The sequence below is a fragment of the Zeus faber genome, assembly GCF_960531495.2.
Source record: "Zeus faber genome assembly, chromosome: 15".
Taxonomy (NCBI): Eukaryota; Metazoa; Chordata; class Actinopteri; order Zeiformes; family Zeidae; genus Zeus; species Zeus faber.
Window position 1 is genome coordinate 15,792,265 of NC_137194.1, and position 24,729 is coordinate 15,816,993.

The window sequence follows — 24,729 nt, forward strand, 5'->3', positions numbered from 1 at the left end:
ATGTATTAATAATCGTGATAAATAATCGTGCTCACAATATTGATTTAAATAATCGGGATTATCATTTTGGCCATAATCATGCAGCTGTACTTCTGTACAATGATAACTGGCGTTTGTGGTGTAGGATACCCACCCACAGCCACAAACACCGCCCCATCATGGAATTACACTGCAGTCAAGCCGGAGTGAATTTACTTCTGCAGTCACTTTGTACTTTAGCGAAGGCGTATTGCTGCCTGCAGCTATATTTGTGATAAGGTTCCTTCAGCGGTAAACTTCCCTTTCATGTGCTGGTTCCATTATTTCTTGTGTGTGTGTATATACACTGTGTAGACTCACACGCATAGACTCATGCACATACCTGTAATAAGTAAACATTAGCTGGGGGTTGCAGGGTGTAGTTCAGCTCAGCACATAGTGTATCAGAGCAGCGCTGCCCCCCAAGGGCCAAAATAAGAACAGTGTAAGAAATCAGTTTGACTTTATTTTGCCACATACTTCATGGAAAATATACAAAGAAACCATTTGCATCTACAAAACCTCTTTATGGACCGAAGTGAAACCACACAATTAATGGCCTTTTTCCCCGCAACATAAAAAATGTAAGCAGTTGAATCACCATTTTATAAATCCATAAATACCAAGTTGTCATTGGTGTGAACCTGGTATTGCCAAATTGTCAAGCAAATGGATACGGCATGAAAAATGATCTGTTTATGTTTAACAGCACTAAATATTTAGACATACTCACCTAACAATTGTGCTTGCAACTTCATTAGGCTAAATATCTTGTGTAAGCGGCGACAAAGGTGGTTGGAACGATCAGATCCCCAAATGAAAAACCTTCTCATCCAATACAGAGTCTATTATGCTTACTATGATGTTATGTGGCCTTGGTTACTTTACAAGGATTGGTTTTAAAGACGAGGTGCCAAAGTGTTTAATTGTCACCAAAATATTGCTTGAATCAAAAGCTTTAAGCCGACCAGTTAATAGAGAAATGTTTTGACATTGTCAATAAAAGCACATGGTTTGAAGAAAAGTAATTTCTCTTTAATGACAAATACTTTGAGTCTCTGCTTGGGAATGTCAGGAACTGACATCAAATAAGAGCTTTGACTGAAAGTTTGAGTCTATTGTCGTCCATCGATCTTTCAAAATGTTCAGGGTGGATGACCGGGCCAGAACAAGGGGAGTTCCACTGACGGGGCCGCGAGCAGCTCGCACTCCAGCGTCAGCTCCATCTCTGTTAAGAGTCTTTAAATTTGCTCACGCAGAGTCCACCCGAACGCCTCACTTCTGCCGCCTCTCTCAGTTTGGTAAAGAGAAGGCGAGGGCAGCGATGGCTCGGTGTGAAGAGCCCCCAAACAAATCGGAAAGTTTCTGTTGATATTACATTCCAATTTGACTAGGTCTGGCCAAGCCCTTGAAGACACGTATCTTTCCCGCTCCGCTGAGATCAAAGCTGTAGTCTGTGGTGACGTAGGGCTTCTCTCCCCCAAAACCAGACTGAAAACAAAGGGGAACGAAAAATTGGATCACGGCTTGAGAACTCTTGAGGCACGTTTATGTCTACAAAGAATCAAAGCTTCAATTAAAAAGGGCATAATGGTTTTGACTGACGCTGCGACGTGGTGTGTCCTGTACGAAGGAGGCTCCCCTCACCTGTGTTGTGAGGATGCAGGCAGGGAGTGAAATGGCCCCCAGGAGGAAACAGTTGACCTTACGAAGGATGGATGGATCCACGGGGGTCAGCAGGAAGTACAGGCCTCTCGCCACGTCGATGCCCCGAAGCACACCTGGCAAACGGGCCACAACACAGCATCGAGTTTGTACAGCGAACATTTAGGGCCATTACGACTGGACTCAAGAGGTGAAAGGTGAAGACGTGAAAGGTCGGGCGGGCGGGGTACACACCGAAACCCACACATGGGCATATGGGGGCCTGGGAGAGCACCACGGGGCCCCCACGGCTTGTCACCTTCTCTCCCAGGCAGCACAGGCCCACCAGGCTGGCATTGGCAGCATAAAGTATGTGGCTGGGGGCCGCTTCGCAGTGGATCACTCCTATAGCCACCGCCGTGTGTGGGACCTTCAAGGAGGAGTCAAAATAAACAACAATTACGAGAAAATAAATAGATCGGAAAGGATTCATCTCTTCAGGTGTCATACAGTCTATAACAAAACATGTCCATTTTAGTTTATTTGTATACCCTCTAAACACAGTTCTAGTCTCAAGGATTGGGTGGGGTTAACAAAGCAGGTGTGTGATCCTATTCAGCCATTTTTTTTTTTCCTTCTTCAAAATGTTCATATTTTCATAGTGCCCTCAATGCAATGAAACAATAGATTTAAAATGGTGAAAACAGTGTAAAAACCTTTACAACTCATCGAAAAGTTATTTTAACAATATTGACAGGTTTTTCATTAATGCAAACGCAACAGTTCTAGTTGATGAAAATTGGTTTTCAGAACACGCTGGTACACATAGTGCAAAGACCAAACTACTACGGTCTGTCCATAGGCATATACCTATGCTCTATTTCATTGGACTTATTTAACTTGCGTTAAATCAGATGCAGTAAGTAAATGCTGAGAAATCGCAAAGGAAACGTTTCACATGAAAAAGACTTCCTATCTTCAGAGCACTGAGCAGGCATTATTTCAGGCTTTCACAAGGCTCCACTCCCACGCTGTTCCCCCTGTAATACACACTGTGTGTGTGGATTCCTCTCAATGTGTCTAAACGGCCACTTAAAATGTCATACCTTACCATACGCATTGGACATAGTCTTAGAAATACGTTTGTTTTCGGTGAAGTGTTATCACTCCATATGCAAGCAGCATCTGACATTTGACAGCAGCATGTGAAAATGTACCTCATTGCGCCAGAGTATTTTTAAGTGTTGAGCTTGTTTGTGTTGGTTCTTGGGGTTTCATGTGTTCTGAGTAGGTTTGTGGAACACTGTGGGCTTTAGGAGGTGTCCTAGGTGTAAAATAAAGACTACCTGGTAGGGGGTGAGGCAGTGCAGTGGCCAGACAGGGCCTTGGTCAGAAGGTTGCAGCTGGCTCAGGTAGGCCATCAGCGATAGCTCTCTGAGTTCGTTACTGCGCTGGTGTTTCCTGCAGAAAGCAGCACATTTCAGAGGGAAGCCCACACACCATTTAGATTAAATTAGATTCGTTTCTCCTACAGCTCTAAATGTGGCTTGTTTGGAAACAAAGGTTTTTGTTGTTTTTTTTTCCCCATTAAAAAACAAAAACCTCTACCAACGCAGTATGTAGTAAAATGTGCATTTTGTAATAATTTGTTAAAATGTAGTGAAAATAGGGCTGTGACAGAATGATTTTTGTTTATTTTTTTTAACGGCGGTGAAAAGCAACGTATAACCCCGGTACTGCGGTTATTCGTTGCTTTTAACTGCGGATAACATATCAATGAGGAATTATAAATAAGGGGAATCATAAATATATTGTTATATGCGTGAATCGACGTGGACACAACTCTCCGTGCGCCCCGATCGGGGAGTTTCTTATTTTCACTGAACAGCTGAATCAGATTCAACTGACAAAATCCTCAGTTGGGTACAGCCCTAGAAATAATTCATAATGATCGGACAGACACCCACACAGACACACACAAAATAAATCCCCCATATGTTTAATGGACTGTCCCTCCCTCTCGGGGTGCGCAAAGCTGAAATCATGAGTGGGAGCGGACTCAGCGGCGCAAACTGAAAAGTTTTTCCAGAAGTCCTTGAACATAGGATGGAAGATTGTCAGTGAAGATAACTAAACAATGATTGTGTTTATATTTCATATCCTCCTGTAACTTCCACCAGCAAAAAAAGAGATACTACAAAATGTGGGTCTTAGATAAAAAGTGTCAATTGTATTATATTTTGGCCAGTTATTACAAATTCAGCTTGATTCGATAATGGGTCGTCACATTCCCTCTCAAAGAATCATAACGTCATTAGAACGAAAACACCTCTAAAACAGAGCCCCATGGGCCGCAGCACTCACGAGGCTCCTTGTCGTCCGACTCCCTGAAACTCGGACTGTGCGATGAGGTGAACGTAGCTCCTGGCGGGACTGTGGCTCTCTGTAAACTCATCCATGGCGGTGTGTGCGGGGGGCTTGGTCTGGTACCCCTGCGCCGTCCGTAGGAACTCGGGAGTGAGAGCAGGACAGTGGATGGTCTCGCTGTGACCGAGCTGCACCACGTGGGAGACTGGGAAGAGATGGATCATGTCGACTAGCAGCTGGAACCCAAAACCTGGGGAGAAAAAAAAAAAAAGCAAAAAAAAAAAAAAGCGAGTTGTTGAGTCGTCCTAGAAAATCCGCAACAGACGCCAGAGTCTTTTAAATACTGAAAACATCCACCTTTAACCCAGCCCATGGTGTTGATGATGACGGGGGTCTCTCGGCACTGGGGGCGCCGGCTCCACAAGGACTTGAGGGATTCCAGGTAGCGCTCAAGGTCTGACTCGCACGACGACTGACCGTAGAAGATCGTGTGCTCCGGCATGCGCTGGTGTGTGAAAGGGGGACCTGAAAAATAAATCAATGAGTCCACTGGCTCACTTCCAAAAAAAAAACACAATTACAAATCAAACAACCTTCTGGAAAGAAACGTGATAGAATAAGGGTTTCATTCAAGCATGACAAGCAGGACTGATGATGCAACGCACCCAGAAGTGGCTCTCTGATGGTAGACAAGGAGAGACAGCCTGATGGGGTGAATTCCGTTTGGCCCAGATCTCCCTCCAAGTAATCTATAGCATTGGTGCTGGGGAGATGAGAGCGTGCTGTTAAAAACTCAAAACATCGACACCCAACACCGTGTTGAAGTTCAAATCCATAAGAAGACAAATCTCAGAACTCCATTTGAAACGGCAACTTTTTTAGTTTCTTCCAACATCCGGGTTTTGCTCTCGTTTTTGCTCTGAGACGGTCAATTCATTTTCTTCAAGGGGGGGGTCTTCTGCTGATCAATTGATATAGGAGCGCATTCATGTGACATCTAAATAAATAAATATGGGATTTAACAAAATAATCTTACGGTTTTCCACTTTAAAGCGCTACACGTATTGTCATGTCAGTGTCATGAGGGAAACTTACTGATTAAGTAACGTATTGATGAGGATGCGGATAAACGTCGACTTTCCGACGTTTTTGGTTCCACAAACGAGCACCACCACACATCTATCCACGTCGCCTGAAAGATAAAATACAACAACAAAAAAAAAAAAAAAGTACATTTGCAAATCAGGTTTTCACGGTGTGTTTTAAATGTGCCTGTAACATTTCTAACCGTGAAGCCAAGTGTACCTGTGCACGCGTTGACCACGGTGCTGAGAGCGTCTCTGTAGCTCTGCGACATTGTGATGCCTTTGACTTCGCTGGCCAGAGGGATCACACCCAGACCGTTGAGGGGCGTGTCCAGCACCGCCGACATGAGTTCACTCTGCAGACCGAGGGGCAGGGAAAACACCTCAGCGTCACGCGTGGAACAATATTCACCGACATCTCGGACCTGTCAGCACCTGAGCAGCCGTACAAGCTCAACATGACATCGGCCACCATGTGTAAAACAATGACAAGTACATTATCAACTTGTACTTCATGTTTTCAATTTCTGCAAATTTAAAACTTTATGAACTAACCCCGGTTCTCCGGCGCTAGGATATCGCCTTGACAAAGTAAAACGCTATTCTGGGAATAAGCGAAAGGATTGTTAACATGTAAAAGATCTCCAGACTGGTTCTTCTTGTCTAGGATATCATCATAACAAAGTAAAATGCTATTTGGGGAATAGGTGAAAACATTTTAATCAAAAAGTAGAACAAGGTTTCTTTGTTTCCTTTATTGCACTGCACTGTAACTTTATGCATTTTATGTATTCAAATTTTTAACTTTATGCGTTCCATGTCCTTTTATAACGTGTTTGCACTTTGTCTTAATTGCGTTTGATGTTTTATGTAAAGCCCTTTGAATTGCCTTGTTAAATAAATAAACTTGCTGTGCACATCCTCTAGGCCATACAGGTATTTTCATGTTAATGTTACTAGGAACAAGGAACAACTTGGCCAAATAAGGGTTTTTCCCCCCTCTCGGTTGTTTATGAGCAAAATAATGGATATGTAATATGCTACTTACAGTAGTTTAGTGGAACATTATAAAGTCTCTTGTGATTGGAGTCTCAACCAATGTATAAAATGCTTCCACACACACACACACACACACACACACACACACACACACACACACACACACACACACACACACACACACACACACACACACACACACACACACACACACACACACACTTTATATTCCAGGAGTAGCATGAACCTAATTTCTCATGTGAACTTTTCTAGCAACACTGATGCAACCCGTTTGTTTATCAAGTCATCCCTACTTCAAATCAAACTGAGTTTATTTGGATGTGGCGGTGAACGTACCACTGGGGGGCAGAAAAGCTGGCTGTGGTCTTTGAAGCTGGATAAGAAGCTCGTCAAAGGCGTCTCCATGGGCTCAAGGAGGATCACAGATGAATTCAGGCTTATTTTTTTCATCAGCTTTTTGCGCGACGCTGAAAAAAAAAAAAAAGAAAAAAAGAGAGACATTCAAATACAGAATGAAGATTTCAAAAACCAAGATAAAGATTGCAAAACAAAAAATATAAGAAGAAGATTCTTTATTTATCACACGGCACACACACCACAACACGTGCACTCATGCAGCGATGGCGACCAACGCACGCACGCACGCACGCGTACACACTTTAAATGGTGGCAGGTGAAATGAGTTCTCTGCATTTAACCCATCCTGGCTTGCCCTTCTTCCAGGGGGGGCGCCAGGAGCAGTGGGCAGCATACAACGACCCGCCCGCACATATTTAGCTTTAACATTCAGCCTAATGAGGCGCTTCGTACTATACTTTATAACACTTTCATTTTTAATTCTAAATGATGCCCATATGGCCTTTCATCTCATTATTAATAGACAGCAGAATATTCTGTCTCCCCTCGACTCTATTCTTAGGCTAGCTTAGGTTAGACCCTTGCGCTGTCCAATTTTTTGTTGGTTTCCATCCTAGAGTATGCACTTTTGTGTAGAGATGTATTTTTATTTGCTGCATGCTGCATTTTTGCTGACATTTTGAAGTAAACGGCGAAAGTAAAGAAAAACATTTTGGCTGTGAAATTACAAATTTTGACTATAGGCTATTATCTTAAGTTAAGGGAATAGTGTTTCTATGTGATAATCTGTGGTGCAAGTTCCCAAAAACTAGAATGGTAGTAAACGAAAATGTGGCGTAAACTAGGTTATTTTTGACCAATCATTGACTTTCGTGGCAATGTTTCATGGTAATACAAACTACTCTTCAGGCAAACTCTTCGCAAGCCCAAAGCTTATTTTCCCCACTGTGGCCCTCTGCAAATACCGACTTTAAATTTTCAAGCTGCTGTTAATAAAGTGCACAAACACAAACTTATGTGGAGTTTTGTTGTCTTACTAGACCAGATATTGTCACACATGGTAACAGTTACAAGATCCCTGAGACGTTCAAAATTTCTCATCGATTTTAGGGATTTAAATTCAAAACATGCAAATCTGCCGCATCTCTTTCGTCAATTATTGTGCAACTACATCTGTGATTTCTTCATGACGCCTGGATGAGTCGCCTTAAATATGATCTTATTCCATCTTGGGGGTGGTTCAAATTTCCCACCGATGCAAACTGAACTGGTACAGACATTCCTGTTCCTCATGTTCATTAAACCCATGAACAACACCTCAAGAAGAGGGCTGGGAGTGTAGTGCAAGTGGAGTAGGAGCGTAGTTACTAGTAAGTGTCAGGGACTGGTGTCGCCCCTAATAGGGGTATGTTTTAGGTTTTTACCTGGTGTGAGATATTTACGGAGGATGGCCGTCACCCCGATCCCCTCATCTCTGGATTCATCAGTGCTCCCCAGAGCCGTAACCGTCAGTGGGCAATGGGAGGCGGGAGAGAACAGTGGGTATGGCTGCTGGCCTTCTTCGATGGTGAACCCCATCACTTCCACTCGGCCGTACAGGCAGGTCAAAAGGCATTTACCACGGAAACACAGTGTCTGCAGCACAGTGATATAACAATCGTGAAATATACATTGACGGGGGAGCTTAAGTTGATGTTATGAGGACTTGAACATACATCTGTACTCAATTCATACCTGATTCTTCTGCATGACCAGCACGGCGTGATTTTGATTGTCATCTCTCTCCGCGCAGTAATGGAACGACTCTCCCTCCAATCGACCTGAGCGGAAAGCCTCCACGCCATTTGAGGCGTTCTCTCCATTCCGAAGCGCCGCCTGGGCAAAGGCACTCCAGTCTTGCAGGTCATCAGACTCATCGTCCATGGTAACGGCCATGCTCCCGTTACCATTAGCGCAGAAAACCCCACTTCCAGACTGAATAACAGTGTTTTTCCCGTCCCCAGACAGAGGCTTTGCTTGCTTTTTCAGCCTCTTGACACTGGGTTTCTTTTTCACGGCAGCCTGATGTTCCTTTACCAAAGTGACCATGCCAGGGCTGGAAGTGAGATCGGAGGAGTGGATGGGAGGTCTGCACCGTTTACCTTTGACATTTTTCCACTTGAGGGCCGTTGCATGGCCCTTCACTCGAGCAGGTTTGCTGACTTTCATGATTCTGCATTCAATAACACGTCCTCCACGCTGATGTTAGGAGGCAAAGGAGGCAGGCTATGAATAGAGAAAGGGAGACGGTTATCTGACAAAATCATTCCGACTCCATCCAATTGTAGATGGCTGGACAGACAGAGAAGTGCATTTAAAATGAGCAAGTACAGACTAAGATCATCAAATGAATCACGCAATGAGGATCATTCTAACACCTGCTGCTCAACAAATACAGCTACTGTCATATTATCAAGGCTAAACAAGCTAGCTCCGGCAGTTAACCTAGCTATAACACGCTCGATATTCAGTCAAAACAATAGGGGAAAAAAACAACTCACGTCAAACGAGTTTAAAACAACAACCTCGCTCCAATTCCGCCTTATTCTAGTATTGATTGCGTGCACTACACGACCTGGAAGCCACCGATGTTGGCACGGTTAGCCGCCCACCGTGCTAAAGCTATTACGTGCTTACATGTGAACGGCAGACACAGATGGCCGACCGCGAGTTACACGGGGTGAGATTCGTTCCGACAGTTATTAACCCATGTCGTTTGAGTGTTTAAGCTGAATCACCGCGGGGTCAAATGATAGACGACAAAACACACTCTACGCCCTCTTTAATAAAGCGGGAGAAACGTTATTAATGGAAGCGTATAGCTATTTATTACCGGGCAATCGAAAATGTTTCCGGGGTCCGTGCGTAAACCGCATCATATCCTCTTCCGGTTTCAACGCCGCGTTCCTGTTAAAGCGGTAAAATCGGACAAACCCGAACTTCCCACTCGGGGAAGAGCAAACGACGGAGGAAGTCGGAGCAAAGTTCACTCTGCATAGCTTGATTTGACAGCACGCCTAACTTGATTTGAACAGCTATGTGTTTGTTTTTTTGTTTTTAATGCAATGTTCACATCCGTCGTTTTGTACTAAGCATACCGAACAGACGCAAACATACAGCGGGCGTCCCATGGATTTCCCGGACAAAAGTAATGGACCCCGTTACGCTCGGCGGTGGGAACCACCAAGACGGAGTCACCGATTTCCGAGGTTCAAAGGAACGCAGCACAAGTCGAAGGGGCCTACTGGAAACAAGGTACATCAGCACAACGATAACGACTTTCATAAAAAGAAAAACGACCTTTAAAACACACGGAGACCATGCAAGCTCCGTTTAAACCTGCATTTTAATGTCCGCCGTGTTATTAAACGCACCGGTCTGGCGCACTGCTCGCTAATGCGTGCGACGCCTAAGGGAGCGTCTTTAAAAACGTGCGCGGTGAAATAACGTTGCTAGGGGTTTACAACAATTTGAGGAAATCGGTCTCGATAAACAAACCCGTTTGCAGTAGAAAATAATGTTAATAGGCTGTGTTGATAACATGCACGGTTCGCGAGGGCACGTTATAAATAATTCCTTAATAGAAAATGTTAAAAAAAAAAATGAATTATATATAAATAATAATGAATTATATTCATATTTCTGAATGTGGCTCAGCAGACTTGGACCTTGCATAGTACAGTGATATTAAACAGGTCAGAATGATGCTGTAGTTAGATTTTAGTATGAAACCATTACCTAAACCTAAAGTGGTCATCTGTAAGATTATTTTGTAAAAACAAAAAAAGACAATATTTTATATTTATATTTATAAGAAACGGCCATACCAGTGTATTTGTGTCATGTTTTGTGGCACGTGCACGGCTGTTTGTGTTCAATAAACTGTCACTACGGATGAACAAAAAAAAAAAAAAAAGGAAGTAACCGTCTTGCAGCGAATACAAGGGTACCTCTGGATGTTGAACAAACAACAAACAATAATATATATATATATATACACTATATAATAATAATTGCCGTTTTGAGTCGGAATCCTGGTGTAATCCACACAACACAGGCAATCTCACGGATTACCACTTTAATGAAACACAATGCAAAAATTGTTTTATTGAATTTCCTCGATGTCCTCGGTAAAACATTCATGTCATACACGCCGACGTCTCCTGTTTTAATTGTCACATTAACGTAGCGAAATAAAATTTTTCTGTGTTCCAGCAAGTAGTGGCCCGGCAACGGTGAACTGTGGAAAATGGTTCCCCAAGACGGCAGCCACGCGCGTCACATGCTGTCCACCCTAAATCAGCAGAGAGCGGTCGGGCGGTTCTGCGACGCCGTGCTGAATCTGGGAGACGGGCTGGTCTACATGGCTCACCGCAACATCCTGGCCTGCTTCAGCGAGCTGTTCCAAGAGTCCGGCCCGCCCCCCGCCACGCCGTGCATGGAAGTCTACCTCCAGGAATGCCCCAACGAGGGCTTGGAGCTCCTGTTGAACTTTGTCTACACTGGAGAGCTGACGCTGGATCTCTCCAACCTGGGAATGGTGCAGCATGCCGCCGCCAGCCTGTGTGTGCCAAAAGCCCTGGCGCTATGTCAGCAGTTTATGGAAAGTTCTCGCGAACCCGTGCCGGTAAAGCGCAAAAAAGGGAGACCTCGGAGGCCCGCCCCAGTTACGAGTTCTTACTGCTCACCGGGGGATGAAAATACACTCGAATTAAAAAGATGTGATTCTGCTTCTGCTATTGCTGATGCCTCCGCCACCACCACCACCACCACCACCACCACCACTCGCTCTGGACGTAGGGTCCGAGGCCCCCGGCGCCTGGTGGGAGAAAGCTCCCCGGTAGCTTTCACACTCCCTGGCGATGCTGGCGAGGAAGACCTGCACATCCCCGTAGAAAAAATAGAACTTGATACCGTGAGGAGTCAAAGCCCGGCTCAACCTACCAGCGAAACGGAGGTAAATCACATGTGAATATGACAAAAACACAAAGGTTTATTCCAGCCAAACCATCTTTGCAGCAGACTGTCCTACATCCTAGCCCTCTACAAAACAATTGATAAATTGATAGAAGTAGGTGAACATTTTTTTAAGTGTTTACGCCGTGTGTTATTTCCAGATGGCCGAGTTACACATCGATACGAATGACAATGGCGTCAGTCATGCGAGTCGGGATGAGGAGGACGTCGGGGGAGACTTTGAAGGGCTAGAAGAGGATTTGGACGAGGAATACGTCCCCGTCGCCCTCGTCGGCTCGCTGCCCCCGCTGAAGCCCGGCGCGCGGAGAGGCAGAGCCCCGAGCAAAGCTCCGAAAAAGGAGAACGGCGAGGCCCGGGAGGAAGACGCCAAGAAGGGCTCCGTTCAGTGTCCCACGTGTGGCAAGACCTTCTGCAGCAAATACTACCTCAAAGTCCACAACAGGTGCGTTGAAGCCGCCGCGTCGCTTCAGCCCGCGGGCGTCTGCGTTTTTTTTAATCGTGATGCGGGAGGAGCCGACTGTGTTTTCACACTGTCCTGTTTGCAGGCGGCACACGGGCGAGAAGCCGTTTGCGTGCCGGAAGTGCGGGATAAGGTACTTTAGAAAAGAGAATCTGTTGGAACATGAATCCAGAAACTGTGCAAAAGTGCATGTGAGTGTCCAAAAAAAACCCCAGCTAAGTATCTTTGTTATTTTTTTTTATGTGATGGAAGAAGTGCAGAATTTGTATAAATTGGGTGAAATTGTTTCAAAACCGACCACGTTTTTCTCTGAGGCGTTGACGTTCTCGCGTTTTTTTTTTGGCCGTTGCAGACATATCCTTGCCCGACATGCGACTCAGTGTTTAAAAGGAAGCAGGAGTTGCGTTTGCACATCATCTCCCACACGGGGGACATGCCCAATAAGGTGCGTCTTAACACCTGTTCATCCTCGGCGGCAAAATAACTTGCAGACGAAACAAAAAATCAAACTTGTGTTATCGACGTATGCATTTCAGTGCTCATCGTGCCCGGAGCAATTCATGCACAAGAGGGATTTGACCGTCCACATGATCAAGATCCACGGCTTCCCCAAACCCCACGCGGTGAGTTGGTTTTGCCTGGGCTTTCTCGCGTACTTGTGGTCACCTTTTGTTTCGCCATCAACATGGATGCCCTTGCCCCCCCAGTGTTCCCAGTGCGCCAACCGCTTCTTGTCGCGCTCCGAGCTGCGCGTGCACGAGGCGGCCAAGCATCGAGGCGAGAAGCCCTTCGTGTGCGAGGAGTGTGGCCACCGGGCCTCCAGCCGGAACGGCGTCCAGATGCACATCAAAGCTATTCACAGGTCGTACGCCGGCGCCGCGTTCCTCTTTAAAAAAAAAACAAAAAAAAAAACACCGCCGGGGCGCTCCTCGTCCTGGCCGGCCGGGTCGCCGCTCACGCTCTCGCTGCCCTACAGGAACGAGCGGCCGTTCGTGTGTAACTTCTGTGGCCACGCCTTCACCCAGAAAACCAACCTCAATATGCACTTGCGCGTGCACACCGGCGAGAGGCCGTACCAGTGTCACCTCTGTGGCAAAACCTTCAGGACGCAAGGTGACGCCCTTGCACTACTTCACCCCTGCAAAAGATCCTGTAGACCAGTGTTTCTCGAATGGGGGTACTTTGGGGTACTGCGGGAGGTACTCTAAAAAAAAAAAAGAAAAACAGTCTAAGAAAATATTGGTTATATATAATATTTAAAAAAAAACAAAACAGATGATACACATGCACCACATAATTTGTTTTCTTTTTTTTTCTTCCAATGCCAGCGAATGGGGTACTCAGCTGAAAAAATGTATTAGAGGGGGTACACCACTTAAAAAACATTTGAGAGCCACTGATAGTAGACTGATAAAATAGTACGTTGAAACCGAGCAAACCCCCCGCTCTTAAGACTGAAAGCTTGGTTATTGGCTATTTGTTCATGTTTTTGAAGCGATGGTGGTTTGGCTAGAATGAACTTGGGACTTCCTCTCGTAGGCTTTTGAGACACCCAGAGAACCTGAAAGAGGGATCTTGTACGTAATCCTCTAATCTGCGCTCCTCTGTGATAACAGCCAGTTTGGACAAGCACCACCGGACGCACACCGGCGAGCGTCCCTTCAGCTGCGAGTTCTGCGAGCAGCGCTTCACGGAGAAGGGCCCGCTCATCCGCCATATTGCCAGCAAGCACCAGGAAGGACGCCCCCACTGCTGTCACATATGTGGCAAAACCTTTAAAGGTAAAATAGTTCACACTAATGATGCATCATGGCACTTTTTTTTTTATTATATCAGAATCTGTATTCCATATGTGACAAGTAACCTCTTGAATCTTGAACATTTGGATCGTAAGATCTGCTCCGATTCATTTAAAAACGTGATTTATCTTGGGATGTGACCAGCCATGGAGCAGCTGCGGGTGCACGTGCATCGCCACAAGGGCATGAGGAAGTTTGAGTGCGTCGACTGTGGCTACAAGTTCACGCGGCAGGTACGCTGCAGTTACCTTGGATCAGCACTAGCATTAGCGCTCCCCTTGTGAATACCCTCGCCGTCTTTTCCAGGCTCACCTGCGGCGACATGCTCAGATCCACAAGCGCAACGAGAACTACAACCCCAAGCAGAGGAAGCTGAGGAACGTGATCGTGGAGGGGGAGGGCGGAGGAGGAGGAGGAGGGGAGGAGGAGGAGGAGGAGGAGGATGGCCAGAGCGAGGCCGAAGCCATGGAAACGACTGTAGACGTAACCATGGCGATGGGTCAGCTTCCCGAGGCCTCCGAGAACCGGGACGCCCCAGACCAATTGTCGGCGTCCCTCCCCAGGCTGGAGCCCGGCGGCCTGGTGGGCGTGGTGATCCAGTCGGCCGATTCGGTGATGGAGGAGGTCGTGGCCGATCAGAGCCTGGAGGGCGACGTGGCGGTGGAGAGCTTCACGGTGACGGACGTGCTGCAGCAGACGCAGCTGGACCCCGGAGCGTTCGAACCCGGCATGGTGGCCGAGGGCATCGGGGAGAACCTTCCAGAGAGCGAGAGCTGAAGACCGGCCGCAGGGAAGTGAAGGGAGAATCCGCTCAGAATGAAGATATGGTTCAGGGGGATTGTCTTAAACGCATGACGAGGAGAGTTTAGAAGCAAGAGTTTAGCCTTGATCCGAAAAGACTGAATTTTAGGATTCTTTGTGTTTAAATGTTTGACAACCATTTTGCACAGTCAAGCTGTTTTTGGTTAAATTTTTTAAAAGAGAGGAAAAAGATCAAGTTAGCTAATGTGTAAGGACATGGTGACTAACACAGACGGCTGCTATCTTAATCCATCTATCTAAAAGTGGGAACGTGACCATGAAGAATTCCCACTGTGACCACTTTACTTAACTATGCCATGTCCATCTAACCTGGAATTTACGATTATTACGGAACTGAAGTTGTAACCGGTGCATGTCTTATCTATTTCATCATGGTAATTTGGAAGAAAGCGCTACAGGTGGCAGAGAGGGCAACAGGGGAAAAGAGTATTTCATCTCAGAATTCCCACTCTTTCAGATGCTGTAGTTTGATAATTGGGAACAAATACAGATGTTTTGTTTTTCTTGGAAGCATTAATTTCATAAACAATTTTCCCCATACGGCATTTGTCTTTCATTTTATTTGTCATTGTTAGAAAAAAAAAAAGGTGTTGATAAAGCAAAACAATATTTTCCTTTTCCGATTGTCCTGCTTAAATTCCATGTTTCAAGTCTAGATTAATTGCATTCAGTCCCACATTTACATATCTTAACGGCGCATTTGTATTTGGGGAAATTGCGCTCGACTTGATTTGAATAGTCGTCATATCAGTTGCTGGACTGGACACAGGGGCAGTTATTACATGCTCCCGATAGAGAGAGAATTAAGTCACAGTAAAACGTTCCAATGAAAGTGCTGCATAGGCTCGCTCTTCTCATGCTTTATTTGTTTGAGGCCGGACATCACTCTCTCTCTCTCTCTCTCCAAAAGCAGCAGAACAACTCAAGGACTCCTGCCTGCAGTTTTATTTCCCCCATTACATTAAACCAAGGACAATATTTACAACACAGATTAAACAACAAATGTATTAAAACTAAAACGATGTTGCATTACTACTGCTGTAGCGTTACTTCAAATGCCTGTTTTTTTCCTTCCTTACTCTAATTAAAGCTTAAAGTTTTTTTTCCATTAGAGTTAAACGAGATTCTGAGCACTTCCAGTTGTGATCGCAGACTCCACCACCACCACACACCGCACTCCGCCGCGTTGCCCCTTAGAAACCATACAAAAGCATAAATATACCCATAAATAAAATGTAGAAAAACATTTTTTTTTTTTTTTTTTCCAAACATTCCAAAATAATTGGCCACACTTGTAGAGAAGCTGCTGCGTCATGCGCGTTAGGTAGCGGTTCTAAACCCAGGGCTGTCTAGGACCAAGGGAGGAGCCCGGGGCGACAGTTTATAGTCTATGAGCGATCACATAATTGTAGTTTAGTAAAAAAAAGTATAGATGTTTGCTTTTAAATGTAGTGAAATAAAAGTCCAAGTCTCCAAAACTGAATATACTTTGAAAAATACACTTAAGGTACAATGTCACTTTTCTGCCTTAAAATGTCTGAAAACCACCAACTAGACCTCCTATGTTATATATTTTGTTGAGTTCTGTAATTGCGTTATCCCAAATGTTTTCAACAATTTTCATACCCAGAGAATCCAAATTCAAATGTCATTTTAATGTCGGTAACTGACTGTTTCATTAGGTCACCTGTCATGGCGTCTATGCCCTTTACCCCTCTACTGCTATAACTTCCTTACCTTGCCGTAAGTATGTAAGGTAAAGCAGTACTTCCACCACTGCGTTCTACCGTCACAGCAGAGGGTTCCTTATGCGGCGCCCGTTTCCCGGTACCATCGCAGCTCATACTGAAACCAACCCAATTCTTTCCCCCTGGGAGTCCGCCTCGCTCACAAACTCGTCTACGTCAGCATTTGGAATGTAAGCGGGGCTGATTCTATCGATTCAACATGCGTGTCGGCTCTGCTCCTCAACTGAAATAGAGCAAAAAATAAAAAATAAAAAATGAAATAAAACAGGTTCAAACAATCCGCAAACCATCCTGGAAATGTCCGTCGCGGGAATACAGCTCGCCAGTCTGTGATCCACACGGTCGCTCACTAGGCACAACTCGCGGAAATGAGAGCTCACCGGGCACGCTGGCAGAAAACAAGCTCAGGTGTGTGTACTTCTGCTCAATATTTGTGATGAGGTGAAGTCACAGTTTTCCCGGTGGTGGTGCTATACGCGTGGAAAGGTAAGTCTGAGTGGATGACATGGGGGGGAGGGGACAAAGGGGGGGGGTCGGACCTCAGCGCGCCGGGTTCACATCCTGGTTCTGGTTGAGATTGTTGTTGAGGTTGTGCAGGGCCTGGTGGCGCTGGTGCCGGTGGATGGCGTGGGACTCCGGGACGTCGGAGGGCTCGAAGGCGCTGGCCACGAGGGGCATGAATTGGCGGAATATGCTGACGCTGCCGTGCCAGAAGGTGGGCTGCGGCAGGCGGCCGGCGGGCGTCCAAGCGCGGGTGGCAGGGTCGTACACCTCCACCACGTCGGAGAGCTCGTACGTATTGTCGTAGCCGCCGGAGACGTAGAGTTTGCCACCCAGGGCGCCTACGCTCCCACCAACGTGAACCTGTGAGAGACAGAAACCGAACTCAGTCTGGGCCGAGCATGTTTTTTTTTTTACTGGAAACATGGCCTGAACCAATAGTGAAATTCTGGGTAGGTACCGATACTTAAAATAACAATTTGGCGGAAAGCTGACAACCAATGTTTTCTGAGTTCCCCTGAATGCAGCATCACTTCCTGCTTCCTGCTTAATATACCTGGGCAGCCCACCCAAGTAAAATCTATGTGTGGGAAACACTGGATAAACATTTTCCACTGCCATCGGTGAACGTCATCTTATTTGCCGATAGGCTGATGGCAGTCGACAAGGCCAATAACGGCTGATACCGATGTACGGTCGATAACTCGGTGATAGGTCCTTATCTGAAGCCAAAGAATAATTGTTAGTTTTCGTTTACTGAGGTTTGTGTTAATGATGCACGTTTCCGTTGCCATTATATATAAACTAGTAAAACTAGTTGGGGTCATGTGGCTCGAAAAGTAAAAGTTCTCCTCGGTGTTTTGAGCCGACCATCTGGATTTGTTGACAAGTAAAAGTGCAGAGGTCCAGCTAATGAGTGAACCCAGCTGGCTCGGTTCACGGGAGGACTCTCAACCTGGAACAGCTGTCGGTGTTACGTACACACCTGGTTCATCGGGCTAATTTTGTCCCACTCGTTCTTCTGGGGGTTGTAAACGTCCACCTCAGCTGAGTCATCCCTGTAAAGACACAACGACCTCATGTTTGAAACGCGTTTTGTTTTGTTTTTTTTGATCGCCGCGACACTCTGTTACTCGCCGGAATCCCGCGAGTCTCCTCACCTGACAAAGTAGACGAGTCCATTGAGGGTCACGGTTTTAGGGGCGAAGGACCACAGCGGTAGTTGACCGCACTTGACCAGGGACCAGCAGCTGGTGTCGGCGTCGTAGCTCTGGATGGCCATGGTGTCCTCTCCGGTCAGCGAGCCGATGGCGTACAGGCGCCCGCTGCAGGTGGTGGTGGAGCAGTTGTCCATGGCGTGCAGCATGGGCGGCAGCGCCTGCCAGCAGTCCACGGTGTGGTCGTAGCGCTCCGTGCTGTCCGGCGCCACCACGTACAGCTGGCCCTTCAACACACACGAGCTGTGGTACTCGCGGGCCTTCAGCATGGGCGCCGCCTCAGTCCACTCGTTGACGCTGGATTTGTAGCGCCACACGCCGTCGTAGAGCCGGGAGCCGTCCGAACCACCTGAACCAATTTGATAAACGGTTATGGAAACTGTTCTGGACTGAGGTGATCGTTTGTCCTTTCGAGACTCTAAATCAACCATGATGAAGAAGAGGCCGGGAAATATTTCTTATCATTCAAAGCTCTGCTCTGATTTCATCGTTATAGTTTAGCACTGAGCGTACTACGACCGCCCATCAACACAACGTGAACTGTCATCAGGTCACACCATCTGGTGCTTCTTCTGTAGCTCTGTAACTCTGCCAAAGACACATTGAGAGAGAGCTGCTAACGATCCCCATCACCGCCTCGTGTGGGCGTGTGAAAAATCCCGGGACCTGGATACACTGCCCTAACTGCTGCTGCTGATGATGATGATGATGATGGCTATGGAAATCCTAGTGGATCTATCAGCCGCTGCAGTGCAGTGCAGTCCTGGCAGCACATCATGTCCTGTATTGGTTTGCCTTCATCATCCTCGTAGCTTCTGGCCAGAGAGGCTGCAGTTTATTTATATGCACGCTGCGTGACTGCCATTTCATAATACCAAGGAGCCAGACACGAAGGCCGCTGACTGGAGCTATTGAGCTAAAGTAAATGTATTATACACAGCAACGGTAACCACTGCACACCACCCGCTCCCTACTGCTTAGAGTGGAGCGGCAGATGTAATATTACTATACCTTTAGCGATATAGATAGTCAGCATATATTTTCTCTTCCAATTGGGCGATATCTGCAATAGGCCTAAATATGTCATATTCAATACATATATTGAAAAGGTTTTTTTTTTTTACCCCGTCAGTTAATGCCTTTGTTGATCTACAGGGCATTTTATGACATGGTTGAATAGATAAGGGGTGTCCTGATAAGTATTTTGGTCCACATGAAGTCGCAGTCTGACTTATCCTGCCGTTAACTTAAAATGGTATAAATCAATGGTCTCAAACTCAAATGACCTGGGGGCCAATCAATGGCCAGGTTGTCTTCCTCTAGGGCGACAGTATTGAACTTCAAGGGGCTGTTTTTTTGTTCCCCCCTCCTGCACATTATTTAATTGCCTCTTGGTCCTGTTATAGATCGCTCTCTGTTATCTAATGCTGTTGAATATTTTGAAACCATTAAGTACATTTGTGTGGATTCATTAAGCATTGTGATTTGTAAAAAATATTTTGTGGGACAGATTTATCAATATATTATCACCATGTAGAGGACGACATTAAATTGCCTCTTGGGCCGGATGGGGCCTGTAGATTGAGACCCCTGATGTAGATTATTGCACTGCTTTATAATTGACTAGTAACAGAAATAAGATAAGGTAAGGTCTAGGTGTGTTTCGCTACTGTCAACCAAAGGAATACAAATCTTTCAATTTCTGATGACCATTGCAATTCCTTTGTGCCCTAGTTATAATACCACTGCTGTAGGAAGTGCTTGACTCTGAGTGATCAACGTACCTGTAACATACATGTCATTTCCCAACGCTGCTATGCTGTATCCACCCCCCAGGTGGTCTGGGAACTCAGCCAGGTAACGCCACTGTCCGGTCTGTGGGTTGTAGCAGTCCACTGTAACCAGCTCGTCGCAGTCTTGGTCGCAGCCGCCCACCACCACCAGGATCTCCGCCAGCCCTGTGGAGGGCCGCGGCCGCATGCGGTTGCACAGCCTGTCGTGGCGGTCGTACTCGCAGGACTGGAAGCTGCGCGCCTCGTTGACCATCCGGAGGCAGGTGGGTGACAGGTAGACCAGGGGGTCACTCTCCACGTGGGCCAGCAGGAAGAACCGCCTGACGAAAGGCAGCCGTACCTGCTGCAGCAGCTCAGGCCAGTAGTGCAGCCGGCGCTGGAGGTCAGCCTTCACCCAACGCACCGCAATCTGATAGGCCGTCTCCTCCTTGTCCACGCATAGCTCGTCATCTGACACAAACTCCAGGAGGCGTTTCCACGGCAGCCGCTCAAAGTCTGTGCCTTTGGCCAGCTCCATGATGTTCTTGAGGACGAAGCGTCGCGCGCTCGCGGCCAGCTCTCTGCAGGCGTAGGCCTCTGCGAAGTCCTGGATCTCCAGGCAGTTGGAGACATCCAGCCGCTGCTCCAGGAAGGCGCAGCACGCATCCTTGACGGAGGGGAACTGGAACAGGTCAGCCGTCTTCAGCAGAAGGTCCACATTGTCCTGGGTTACTGTGACACGGCCCGTATAGCAGAAGTCCACCAGCAGGCCCAGTAACTCGGCCGACACCTCATGCAGCACCACCTTGTCCATGCCACTCTCCCTCAGTGTCCCGGCAAACATGGCCCGGAAGTAGGTGCTGGCGGCGGCCAGCACGGTGCGATGGCAGTGGAAATCCTTGCCTTCGGCACACAGTGTGACGTCGAAAAACTTGCGCTCCCGGCGAAGCTCATGGATTCCCCGCAGCAGGTTGAATGCATGAGCCGTGTCAAAGAAGGGCAGCGTCGACGGCTGCGTCTGCAGGGCTGGCTTCTCCATCTTGGCTCCCTTTGATTTGATCTGTCTCAGGTGGCTTCACAATCCTCTTGTTATCTGAGGCAGATAAACACATCACACAATAAGGGACTCTTTGAACCATTTGACATTGTTTAACCTGTGGTATATGTATTGTATGAAGTTCTAATGGAACGCCGTAGAAGGATATTCTGATAGAAGATTAACTCAATAGTATTTCGTTTAGAATTGTCAACAACCATGTACTGTAAAAACATTTACACTGAACTAAACATTTGTTTCATATTTCAATCAACTGGTTCAAACCGGTCTACAAAACTGTAAGCAACTTAACGAGAGTATTCATTTAAGAAATTCAATAACAAATGACAAATTCCAGAAAGACCTTACTAGCCCTACCTGATGAGCCCTGAGGCTTGTTGTCCAATGAAACGGATACGGCAAAAACCCTGTCTATGTTCTAGAATGTACGAGAGCAAAGCCCAGCACCAATGTGCTGAATATGACCAGCTCCTTCCCTGTGTTTAAGAAAGAGCGCTGGCTCAGAGCTATAAATACACCAGCAGTGTCTGTTACAAGGCAGGGGTGGGGGAGATTTCAGTGGAGAACACCTAAGGCACTGTTGGCTACAGCTTTGGGGTAAACTATCTACCCCCCTAGAGCCAGCAGAGCCCGGGCCTCCTCTCCACCCTTAGAGCTCCAGCAGACCAAAACATAGAGCTTCCTGTCATAATAATCCACCAATCAGCTTGTGAAAACAGCAGAGGAAGAAGCCTGTGCCGATCAGAGTGGAGGTGGATCAAATCTGCTTATTTAACCCGGTCGTCGGGAATCACCGGGGGATTATTAGGTTATTCATTTTGGTAAATAAATGTCAGTTTTAACAGGGTGTTGTATGAACACATAACTTTCAAGTTATGAAATTTCAGATTTCAAAAGGCCAGTTTTGTGTCGTGACCTAAGGCACCACCAGCCTGCCAACCAAAAAGTTGTCTTATTCATCTTTAAGGTTGTATAACACATATCCAATAAAAAAAACATTCGTTTTTTTTGCTAAGATTGTCATCTAGCATTATTGTACAATCTTAACATTTTCCATTGAAAAGTCTTTATGGAACACAAACTCAACGCCCTACAGAGTGTGCCTCTCTGTGGAAGCAGCACTTCATGGAAGAATCAAAGTGTACAGCGATGCGAGAGCGTTGAGAGATTTGGGGATATTCATTCCTTCCTAAAATACACAGGGATCTCTTTACAGAGACTTTCTCAACGGTTGTAATCCACTCTTTGGTCCTGCATGGACTGAACAGACACAGGCAATGAGGAGGAGCCCAGCTCGCATTCCACACTGGGGTTCAACAATGCAGCAGCACTAGGAGCTCTGCGAGGGATCAAGCTGCTCTCCTGAATGACAGACTGGGCCTCAGCAGCCTCTCCGCAAACACCCCGACCTGCTGCAGCCTCCTCCTAACTTCTGTTAAGGCAATTCTCTGTTCCATGTTAGAGATAATTGGATTTCCTTGTGTGGAGATGACGAGCCCTCGCTCTGACCCGAGTCATGTCTAGGTCTTTCTTTCAATGGAGAATGAATATTCATACACAAAAGCAGACAAATGGGAATCGGCCTTATTTTTCAAGGCGTGAGTACGCAGAAAACAAATAGCGCGCAAACTGAGCAGAATCCAGTGTGTTTTCTCCGCCGGCCCCAAGAATACCAAACAGAAATGCTATACTCTCAGGAGGAGGAGAGAGGATGGGGAAATGAGGTACAGCAAAAAAACGGACTGGCATATGAGGACGAGGTGTTGAATACAGAGAGACAGAGAGACCAGTGTCAACCTGCCCCCACCACCACCCCCTGGTTCCCCTGGGAACAGGAGCAGAGTGCCTGCGGCACTGAACTCATGACCTACACTTAGCAATGACGACCTTTTAGCAGAACACAAACTGTGCTTTAGTCACCATTCTCTGTATGGTTCAAGTTAAAACTCAGATGTGGTTTGCTCACGTTGTGTTTGTGTCCGAAAATGGCTGAGGAAGTAGTCACTAGGCAGTATCCCATAATATGTAACAGCTGGATATGTTCGCTAGGTTTTATTTCAGTGGTTGTGCAATAACTGACGGTGAAACATAAAATAAGGCTAGGGGGTTTGCTCAGGAGCTATATTTGAATAACAGCTTCAGCAGATTGCTCACAAGTCTAAAATCATCGTCGACGTCACACAAGCTTTACGGTTTCTTTTTGAAGAAAAACAAAATAGACAATGTTTGGAGTGAAAGAAAACAAAAATATGATTTAAGCTCAACAAGAAATCCATCTTATGCGAGGATTTTGCCTGGCTTTAATGTGGACTCCACTCAAATCGATGCAAGACACAGATCCAGACAAAAAAAAACAACAAAAAAACCAAGATTTCACTAAGACTATGTTTATCTGGGAGCTATTATGTATATGTGAGCATGGTTGATGACAAACAGATGTAAATGTTGTGCTGTTTGGTTGCAAAACAACTATTGTTGTCCCTTGGTGGCATGGCCTTGTAAATACCAAGCAAAATTCTGAATCTAGAATTGTGCCTTACATTGTATGGATTTACTCATTACTTTATTCCCACTTGTAGTCACAGGATGTTCACAGTCTTATCCTTAATGACATGATCATGACAACTCTACCTATCCTGAAACATACAAGTTCTCTGTCCCCCCCAAAAGTCCCGAAGTGCAACTGGCTGCCAACACAGCTGCCCCCTGCACGGTGTGCACACCGGGGTCGGAGGGGGACCGTCGGCGTGGAGAGATCTCACTCCTGGTGCTGCGCGGCCCAGCTCAGCTTGGCCATAAAAAGGCAACCAGGGCATCGCATTCCTTCCGAGGGGGGACGGAGTGGGACTTCCCACTCAGAACCGAGTTCAAACACTGGGAACGTCAACGCAACATCTCGGGAGGTTGTTGGCAATCCCATCAATGGCTTCATTTGTTGACAAGCCAAAGGGTTTTATTGTTTAGCAGCCCTGTGTTGGGGTAAGGCCTGTAGTCCTGTTAGAGACAGCAAGGGAAGACAGTTTGCCCAAGCAATATCAAATGTCCTAGCATAAACTACGAACCTGGTTCTGATGCAAGGAACTAGGGATGGCCATTATTGATAAAATATAATTAAATATATTTGACAGACGCCTCGAGATCGATAATAGACCATATTTTGGCTACGACTATTGGTGCTTCCGTCACACATTTACACAAGAAACATTTGAGAAACAATAATTGGCAAGTGCAACAGCTAAAACAGTCTCCGAAGTCGGAAAATTGAATTACTTGACTGCCAGGCAGTTTAAAAAAAAACAACAACATTTAACCAAATCAACCAACCACTTTCCTTCGCTTATTTTCCCATAAACCGCGGCCTCTGCTCCGCGGACACGCACGTACCTCCTCGGTATCAAAACCCGGCGGGCGAATGTTTTTCCCATGTCTACTCACCGATGGCCAGGTCGGCTTCAGGGCGGAACGGCGAGATATCGACTTGCTGGGGCGTGGAAAGACCTAACGCGCGGAACGAAACTTTGACGGCGCGGAACTCCGAGGAGCTGCCTTCGCCATGGCCGTGCGTGCGACATGTTAGGAGGCTGCCGATTGGACGGGACCGCGGACGCGGCGACGTAATCCGTGCGGCGTTCGCGTAGCATGGGAGAGACGGGAACTGCCGAGATTTCAGCGTTGAGGGAGGGGGGGGGGGGGGGGGGGGGGGGAGGTGCCCCGCTTCAGCTTCCCAGGAGCTGGGCGTGTTGCCGCGTACTCCGATGGCTCTCACCTCGGCGTGTCCGATGCGGGGGGGGATCCCAAGCGAGCCTACAGGTGTGACCCAAATTGGCCCGGGCCTGGATAACGGAG

General features: G+C 46.6%; 3 protein-coding genes across 4 annotated transcripts; 1 reads left to right on the forward strand and 2 right to left on the reverse strand.

Moving 5' to 3' along the window:
- Positions 1-591: 591 nt before the first annotated feature.
- Positions 592-9,326, reverse strand: nol9 (nucleolar protein 9). Its single transcript, XM_080014829.1, has 13 exons — positions 9,032-9,326; positions 8,226-8,756; positions 7,916-8,126; positions 6,471-6,601; positions 5,335-5,470; positions 5,125-5,221; positions 4,695-4,792; positions 4,387-4,554; positions 4,027-4,279; positions 3,009-3,123; positions 1,918-2,092; positions 1,666-1,799; positions 592-1,509 (listed from the first exon to the last, which is right to left on the reverse strand). Exons 2-13 carry the CDS (start codon positions 8,697-8,699, stop codon positions 1,393-1,395), a joined length of 2,109 nt encoding a protein of 702 aa, XP_079870955.1. The 5' UTR covers positions 8,700-8,756; positions 9,032-9,326; the 3' UTR covers positions 592-1,392.
- A 357-nt stretch (positions 9,327-9,683) lies between these two features.
- On the forward strand, positions 9,684-14,991 carry zbtb48 (zinc finger and BTB domain containing 48). Its single transcript, XM_080015242.1, has 12 exons — positions 9,684-9,785; positions 10,746-11,487; positions 11,648-11,949; positions 12,053-12,158; positions 12,320-12,412; positions 12,504-12,590; positions 12,675-12,829; positions 12,944-13,080; positions 13,584-13,748; positions 13,911-13,999; positions 14,073-14,153; positions 14,271-14,991. Exons 2-12 carry the CDS (start codon positions 10,780-10,782, stop codon positions 14,541-14,543), a joined length of 2,196 nt encoding a protein of 731 aa, XP_079871368.1. The 5' UTR covers positions 9,684-9,785; positions 10,746-10,779; the 3' UTR covers positions 14,544-14,991.
- Positions 14,992-15,130: 139 nt separating this feature from the next.
- On the reverse strand, positions 15,131-24,420 carry klhl21 (kelch-like family member 21). Of its 2 annotated transcripts, none has more exons than XM_080015895.1 (5): positions 24,319-24,420; positions 19,839-20,919; positions 17,998-18,403; positions 17,823-17,895; positions 15,131-17,200 (listed from the first exon to the last, which is right to left on the reverse strand). In XM_080015895.1, the coding sequence occupies exons 2-5, from the start codon at positions 20,863-20,865 to the stop codon at positions 16,877-16,879; spliced, it is 1,830 nt and encodes a 609-aa protein (XP_079872021.1). In that variant the 5' UTR covers positions 20,866-20,919; positions 24,319-24,420; the 3' UTR covers positions 15,131-16,876. The 2 variants fall into 2 exon arrangements, with proteins under 2 accessions (XP_079872021.1, XP_079872022.1); XM_080015896.1 differs by lacking the exon at positions 24,319-24,420 and adding an exon at positions 21,241-21,341.
- Positions 24,421-24,729: the final 309 nt, after the last annotated feature.